General features: G+C 33.3%; 2 protein-coding genes across 2 annotated transcripts; one reads left to right on the top strand and one right to left on the bottom strand.

The window, feature by feature from the left end:
• The first annotated feature begins 1,070 nt into the window (after positions 1 to 1,070).
• Positions 1,071 to 2,522, top strand: LOC11434471 (protein PROTON GRADIENT REGULATION 5, chloroplastic). The gene is made up of 2 exons (XM_003590110.4): positions 1,071 to 1,507; positions 2,257 to 2,522. The coding sequence occupies exons 1-2, from the start codon at positions 1,229 to 1,231 to the stop codon at positions 2,359 to 2,361; spliced, it is 384 nt and encodes a 127-aa protein (XP_003590158.1). The 5' UTR covers positions 1,071 to 1,228; the 3' UTR covers positions 2,362 to 2,522.
• Positions 2,523 to 3,168: 646 nt separating this feature from the next.
• On the bottom strand, positions 3,169 to 6,780 carry LOC11434979 (eukaryotic translation initiation factor). Its single transcript, XM_003590109.4, has 5 exons — positions 6,537 to 6,780; positions 4,981 to 5,149; positions 4,747 to 4,872; positions 3,516 to 3,581; positions 3,169 to 3,441 (listed from the first exon to the last, which is right to left on the bottom strand). Exons 1-5 carry the CDS (start codon positions 6,746 to 6,748, stop codon positions 3,397 to 3,399), a joined length of 618 nt encoding a protein of 205 aa, XP_003590157.1. The 5' UTR covers positions 6,749 to 6,780; the 3' UTR covers positions 3,169 to 3,396.
• Positions 6,781 to 8,147: the final 1,367 nt, after the last annotated feature.

Here is an 8,147-nt window from a genome sequence, read left to right as displayed (position 1 = left end):
ATACAAGAAATTTAAGGAATTATATGATATATCCAAAGTTAATATGTATCCAAAATTATAAAAAAAATTAAAAATATAAGAAAGATGAGTTCCTTGAGGTTTGCTTGAATACTACAAGTTCAAAGAAGAATTTTGAATAGCAAAAAAAGAAAACATAAACAACAATATGCAAAGGTAGAAGAATATACATTCAAGATAAAATCACGAGCATTAATCATTGGTATGAGAGTACTAAAATAACACTATATGCAATGTCAAAATTTGAGCAAAATTGCAACATGAATCATAAATTGATATTCGTTAATGTTTAAAGTTCTTTTGTAAATTGGAAACAAAACATTACTTAATTTTTCATTGTTATGTACTCTAGTCAACGATTAGTGTAATTAAGCTTAGAAATTTAACTGTTCAAGGTTAAATAAATGGAGTCAAAAAAAGTTAATTATACACTATCCTATAAAGCTCACATAAAATAAAAATAGTGGCCCAAAAACAAAATAGAGTACTAATATGAAGAAGAAAAACAATTATAAAATTTGAGTGGTCCATGATTTCTGTTGGTCCCCCTTCTAACTCCATCTCTAATCTAAGAACCAATTGTTTTTAACTCAGACAGTAAAAGATTTATTGAAACCCTTGAACATGTGGTCCTATTTAATTGGAGAGATTCGTCTTTAAGACGCGTAGATCCACAATGATTTAAATCAATAAGAGAGTGAGTATTAGAGAAAATGTTCAACAGAGAGTGTTGCTAGCATTCCTCTTACTCAAATTATGCCAAAGAAAAATGAGAACCAATTGTCTTTATTCAATTAAAATTGTTATTATTGATGAAGAGTAAATAGTTGGATTAAATGATGGCCCTAGAAATACGACCAACCCAGTAGAATTGGAGTTTGAGATCTCCTCCAAGTATGCTAGGGACCATTACCTCACTGTAACACTTTACAATACAAGTCATATTTGTGTTGTAGACTTTCAATAAAAGAAAAACAAAAACAAAAATAAAAGCCACCAATATATGTGGCTCCTAATATTTCTAAGTTATGATTCACACTATACTCCAATTCTAAACCACTGGTTCTCCAATTTACACCCAAATATCCCTTCCTTCACATACAAATATTATAAACCATTACAACCATGCATTGAAGCTAATCTTTTCAACAAGCTAAAACAAAAGAACCTTATTCTTTTATAGAAAAAAAACATCATCATAGGAACTAAAATGGCCACTTCAATTTCTGCAACAGGTTGTGTTGGTTCATCATTCTATGGAAGCTGGGGAACTTCTATAGTTGGTGAAGATTACACCATGTTGGCTAAGTCAGTTTCTTCGCAACTTCGTATTGGAAGAGTTAGTAAACCAGTGAGGTTGCAACCTATGATGAAGAATGTTAATGAAGGGAAAGGTATTTTTGCTCCACTTGTTGTGGTTACTCGTGATATTGTTGGAAAGAAACGTTTCAATCAGCTTAGAGGCAAAGCCATTGCTTTACACTCTCAGGTGAATTTAATTCTAAGTTCTTATTGTTTGTGTTGTTTACTATTCTTTTGCATACTTTTTTTACAAGTTTTTTGTTTATCTCTTTTGGAATTTTGTTTGTGAGGAATTGGAAATTTTAGTATTACAACTAGGAACTTGTTTTTTTTTATATGATTCTCTTGAATTATGATTTTATGTGGTTTATCTGTTTCAAAGTTTGTTTGGTTAGATTGAAGGGTTTTATGAAATTTGTTGCAGAGAGATTCAAGTAGGAATATTAAAAGACAAAATAAAGATAAAAATTGTAGGATTGGAGTAAATCATAGTCGTGGTCGCGTTGTGGATATTGTGTAGAATTACGGTCAAATGCGGCTGATACATGTATCTAAGAGTATAATATGACTTTGATTATGACACACTTTGAGTGATGTTGCCATAATCGAAGTCGTATTACACTCTTAGATACATCAAAAACCTTGATTTTATCTGGTTTGTGCTTGGTTAAATATTGAGATGTGAAAATTTAATAATAAAGTTAAATTTCCTCTATGACAGGATAATAAATGGAAGATAGGGTAAGCATTTTATGTAATTTATATATTGAAAGACCAATTAGAAACTACTAATTATCTAACATATGATAAGAGATTGGGAATTGTGTGGAAGCAATTGTTTCAAAATCTTTGGTTAGCACTTTTTTGAATATAATTTGATGTAAGCATATGCAGCATAACTTTTCTGTACTTAACTTTCATATTTTGAAATGCTAGGTAATTACTGAATTCTGCAAATCAATAGGAGCAGATGCAAAACAGAGACAAGGGTTGATCAGGTTGGCTAAGAAGAATGGAGAATGGCTTGGTTTTCTTGCATGATAAATTTAACAAATGCTCCACATTTTGTAATTACAATGTCATAAACTTTCATGTTTAAAAACTTGATGGTTTTCAATTGACAGCAGAATGTAAACTAGGAGAACTCATCTCTAGTTTTGAATTTTCATTCTTATATAATTGCTGTCTTATTTTGTTCTTTAGAGTTTAGATACATGAAATGTTATAAAATTTAAGGACGTTTTCTATCAAGAAATAGATCAATGTTACTTAGTATAAAAGCATAGTTTTCACAAATTTTCCATTGCCTTTTATGTGAACCATTGATGAAAAAAGTTGATCCCAGTTTAACATCTTTCCTTGATTCCTCTTTGGTGTTAACCCTCATGTGATAATCCGGAGTTATTTTTTAGTATGGATGTTATTTTTTAGTGCTAGTAATATCGAAATTGATACTTTGTTGTCACCTGAACCAAGTAGTCCAAAGAATACAGTGGCATAAATTAATATATAGACTAAATTAAAATAAACAGAAGCCGTGCTCATTTCTCCTGGTTTTAGATTTGCATAGTGCATGTTTGGTTTGGCGGCAAAATCACAATTCTCGCATCCCGATGCTGCTTTTAACGTGATTTTGTGAAGCTGGAAGTTCTAACTTCTCCTTCACCGCACGGCAGCATCGACTCCACCACTACACCAAACAGGCACATAATCATCTAGTTTTTCCCTTCACCACTCTACAATACTGGCTTGTTTTAAGACTCTCTAATTTTAGGCTCAGTGTCATAAACTCACAAGGGCTTATAACCCACTATTATGATTGTACAAGCAAAAACAACACAAATCAAATCCATGGAAAACTGTGGTAAAAATATTCAAAATTTCATGCTTTTAGAACGTTACAAGGAAACTGTGAATATGTCAAGAATTGGAACAAGGTTTAGTAGTATTATACCCAAAAGTGGGATAACCGAACAAAAACAAAATTAACACCTCAACCAAACGGAAGTGAATTCTAATACAAATGGCATACAACAGCATTGCCAGCACAAGCGCGGAAAAATGCTCTGGTAGTGTTTATACAGTGTATCGAGCCTTTGCACCTCGGGTTTTAGCATCTTCCTGTAACAATTGAACATGTAAGAATAGTAGATATTTATGCAGTAGCCACTTAAAGTTTAGGAGCAGAAGTTTACATGAAAGTTATATGTCATCTTGTCGCTAACATCAATGATTTCCTTCCACTTCCTTCCAATGCTCATCTGCATTATAAATCCCAAAACAAAAGTTCATGTCAAATGCCATCTCATGAGTTTTTGGGTGGCGGGAATACATCAATATAGTTCACCGAGTAGCGATACGGCTACATCAACATCAATGTTTAAGGAAACAATACAAGAAATTTATACCATACATGAGCTAAAAAGTAGAAAAATCACAACATTAATGATAAACGTCCATTAGTACCAACATTCAAATCAACATAAATTAAGTTTTAGCCTCCAAGGTGGGGATGGCTGCTAGGAAGTTGCAGAAAAGGCCATCAGAACACCGCACACGATGAGGAGCGGAGATGAAGCCCTTTCGGAGAGGAAATGACAGGACAGGAGGGTCCCATTTTGTTGCATTCAGAATTTAAGGTTGAAAAGCCCAAAAAAAAACGGAAAAAACAGCTATAAGTTGAGGGCAAAAAACAACTATCTTAAGGTTTTTTTAAAGGCTAAAAAAGTATTCGTAAAAAAAAAAACAGAGAAAAAAACGGAAGCCCAGAGACGTATCAGAGTTTTACTAGTATCACTGTAGCAGCTGCAATTGGTGGCGCTGCGGCCACCGCTCAAAACCGCGATGCAACGGAGTTTTGCATATCGACTGGCCACTAATAACTACAGAGGAGTGCATAGATGACTTCAGGTAGGAACTTGCACTTCGTTATAATATTGCCATCATAATTCTGGAACTAAAAATCATATAATACATTCACACATTTGAGAGTTACTAACATGCTTTAAGAGGGCATTTCAAAGAGCTTACTTGGGATTATTTTATTTATGATATAAACACTTGGGTGTTTAAAAATAACAAGTAATGAAATGTTCATTAAGTAGTTTTGTGCTTATATTTCAATAAATTTAACAGGAAAAAAAAAAGGTTAAGAATAAACCTTAACTAACCTCCCTAAAATAGCTTATTGAGTAAATCCTTATTTAAACTCTTAACCTAGATGCACCCTAAGTCTAACAATACCAACATTCTCCCCTGACACTTCCTTCACATTGTGAAGGCTTTCTAGCTGAAGTAAGATGGTTTTCTCATGCATACCGTTGTCTAGTTACAACAATTGAAATGGAAAATCATATCCAAACAAAATAACATAAATTACAATAGCATATCAATTTGCAGGAACTATTGATCACAATAACAACACACCTGGTTCGACTCATTTGCGGCTGTTTTCGTCCACAATGAAAGTTTGTCTTGCCACTGGCGCACACTCACAACTACGCCGCAAATGTCCTCAGTGTCTCCAAATTGCTCGCCAATCAAAGCCATCAACTATTTAATAAAACCACCATAATTAGTGACAACAATCATAAAAACCAGATCACCCCATATATTCTTAAAAAAAAAAAAAAAACAGGTTTAGTGATAAAAACAAATTACAGTTTCGAGCCACATGGTATCAAGATTGCCCTTTGATTTGCTGGTGAGAGTCCACTTTCCTCCATTGGCACACTCGGGATCTTCCCATTTTGGTTCAATCCCATCCTTAAACAAGTGAAAGTCAGCATTGCTAGGCAACTTGCTGGGCTTGAATATCTGATCATGCAAGCTACAACATTCACAAATCACAATTTCGTTAAATTTCCATCATTATTTACCAAAACCTGAACATTCAAATAATAATAACAATACTAGTATAATAATATGATATAGCAGCAATTAATAAAATGAATAAAAAGACCCGGTGTTCAGTGTATATGTGAAATTTTTACCAACAAGCAGAAGAATATAACCCTTTAAAGGCACATTTGACTACACTAAATTATTATCAAATAAAAAAAAATATACTTTTATTTGAATTATAAGCTAATTTGTGTTTATTTACAATAGTGAATGTAAACATCGCTTGTTTAAACTTCTCACTCATATATTCACTCATTAAAATCAGACACTTTTATAAACTACTAAAAACAACTGCTCAAATTAAACAAAAAATCAAATCGTTTGGATTCTGATTAATTTCAAAAGTTTAAAGAAACACAATCAAAACCAAACAACAACAACCAAGCCGCCTTATCCAACTAGGTGAGGTCAGCTGCAAGGATCAAACAACGCCATAAAAGAAAATGATTTGTTGTGTCATATCCTGTACTTTCATTACTTTTTTAAAATTCTCATCATATATTCACTCGTTAAAAACATATTCTTATATAAACTACTAAAAGTAACTTCTCAAATTGATCAAACAAATTCAAATCTTTTAGATTCTGATTAACTTAAAAAACCTAAACAAACACAATCAAAACCAAACGACAACAACCAAGCATTATCTCACTAGGTGGGGTCGACTACATGGATCAAACGCCGCCATAATGTTCTATCATATATCATAACACTAGATCTTTCTTAATAGTTTCTCTTATCGCTTTCCTAGGTCTTCTTTTGCCTCTAGTTATTTGACCACTCTTCATCTGATCTACTCTCCATACTGCAGAATCTAAATGTCTTCTCCCTACACGCCCAAACCACTAAATCTAGTTTCCACCATCTTTTCTACTATAGGTACTACCCCAACTCTCTCCCTAATATTGTAATGTCTAATTTTATCTCGTCTAGTCTTATCACGCATCCAACACAATATTCTCATCTCATTTACAAGCTACTAAAAAACAACTCATCATTCTAATAAAAAAAAAAATCCATCTTTTAGATTCTAATTCATCTCAAAAGCTTAAACAAACACTATGAAATAATCAGTAACAAAAACAAACATACCCCACAAATAAAATCATAAAAAAATAATTTTTCAGTTACAAAAATTAATTTCTATCAAATATTCCTGTTACAAATATGCCCTAAGTATCTCCCTCCTAAGATCTACAAAAATCAAGAAACATTTATATAAATTCAATAAAATTGAACACAATAATTCAGATTGCAACCTTAAATTCAAAGGAAAATTAAAAAAACGGAAGAACCCTAAAAAGAAAACGTACCACCAAAACTCTTCAACGGTGTCAAAGGAGTAAACCTTACGAAGAGTGGATCCCCAAGCAGCACCTTGTTTAGGTTTGGATTGGTTATCGTACCAGAAAGTCCATCTTCTCTCTAGTTTGTGTTTTAGCCCTGTCTCCGGAGCGGGTACCGGAACCGCCGCCACTTCCTCTGCCGCGGTAGCGCCTTCAACGATTGGTTCTGTTGTTGCCATGTTTCTTTGTGTCGAGAAGAGAAGAGGATCAGCGAGGTTTTGTTTGTGTTATGGGAGATTTTTTACGGGTTTGGATTTGGGTTTTACCCGTTTACTTTGGCCCAAAAGGGAAATAAAAAAGAAAAAAAAAAGTGAGATGAAACTTCCTCTTTTATTTTTTATTTTTTTGCTCTTGGAGATAAAAAATTGAAAGGATATAATATAGTTTTTCTTTTTAGTGAAGGACATAATATAATTTTCATCCCTTAATCTTTACAAGTTCTTTGCTAACAATGTAGTGGTGGTTGTCCTCGATGCATAGCTCAATTTGCAGGGATAATACATTGTCATATGCATGAATTAGAGTTCGAATCTCGAGCATATCACTTATTCTTTATCTTAAAAATGAATTCTAGTCATTAGGCTACTTAAAAAAAAAAAATTAAGTGGTGGGTAAAGTTGAGAAGCGTCAGCCAGGTGCAAGTTATGAAAAATATTATCATAAATTTATTGTAGCAGGAATGTTGCTGACATTATGAAGAATTTCATCACTAATATTTTTGGGGTTCAGTCTATGCTCAATACGAGCAAGTATCTGGATTTGTCGTCCACGATTGGTAGAAACAGAGCATCAACTTTCAATTTTAATATAGATTGTATATGATAGAAAGTAAATGCTTGAAGCAGAAAATGCCTTTTCAATGTCAGTCAAGAGGTTATGATTAAATCGGTATTATATGTTATTATGTCTTATGTTATAGCTATTTTTTCTTCTCCCTAGCTCTTTCATTACTACTATTGAGAATATGATCAATTCATTCATGTGGGGGTCACAATGGATTAAATAATCGAGATATTCATTGGATGTCTGGGGGAAAACTCTCGATGCACGAAAATCTTGGTGATATGGGTTTTAAGGACTTTACTGCTTTTATCTTGGCAATGTTGGGTAAACAGGGTTGGTAGTTTTAGACATAACCAAATCAATCCCTTGGTATCTCGTTTATTCAAAGCAATGCATTTCCATACTCGAAGCTACCTAACAACTAACTTGGGTCACAACCCGAGCTTCATTTAGTGGATTTTTTTTTTGGGCTCATTCTATTTTTCGAAGGGACGTGTATTGGCTCAATTACTTCTATTCTTTATTCTTGATTAACCAAGGCTATTGAGTTGTGATCGTATTGACGACAACATTTTAGCCACGAACCATGTTAAAATAAATGTTCATAGTGTGATTGATATTTCGCGCGGGACTTCGAACCAAAAGTTGGATCAATAAGTTTTCAACGCTTACATAGCTTTTGTTATTTTGTGGACTCCCTTACTTGAACAGATTCTTGAAGACATACCGATTTAAAAAGCGTAAGAAAGCGAGACATACTTGGTAAAAAGGTGCTTTTGAACTTTGTGCGGAAGA

This window comes from Medicago truncatula, chromosome 1 (assembly GCF_003473485.1).
Source record: "Medicago truncatula cultivar Jemalong A17 chromosome 1, MtrunA17r5.0-ANR, whole genome shotgun sequence".
Lineage (NCBI taxonomy): Eukaryota > Viridiplantae > Streptophyta > Magnoliopsida > Fabales > Fabaceae > Medicago > Medicago truncatula.
The sequence above is the reverse complement of the archived record's forward strand: the minus strand, read 5'-3'. Positions and strand labels throughout refer to the sequence as shown.

Coding starts and splice junctions, on each gene's coding strand:
- LOC11434471 (XM_003590110.4), top strand. CDS start 1,229: ATGGCCACTTCAATTTCTGCAACAGGTTGTGTTGGTTCATCATTCTAT. Junction 1,508..2,256: donor CCATTGCTTTACACTCTCAG/GTGAATTTAATT, acceptor TTGAAATGCTAG/GTAATTACTGAATTCTGCAA.
- LOC11434979 (XM_003590109.4), bottom strand. CDS start 6,748: ATGGCAACAACAGAACCAATCGTTGAAGGCGCTACCGCGGCAGAGGAA. Junction 5,150..6,536: donor ACCGTTGAAGAGTTTTGGTG/GTACGTTTTCTT, acceptor TGAATGTTGTAG/CTTGCATGATCAGATATTCA. Junction 3,442..3,515: donor AGATGACATATAACTTTCAT/GTAAACTTCTGC, acceptor CAATTGTTACAG/GAAGATGCTAAAACCCGAGG.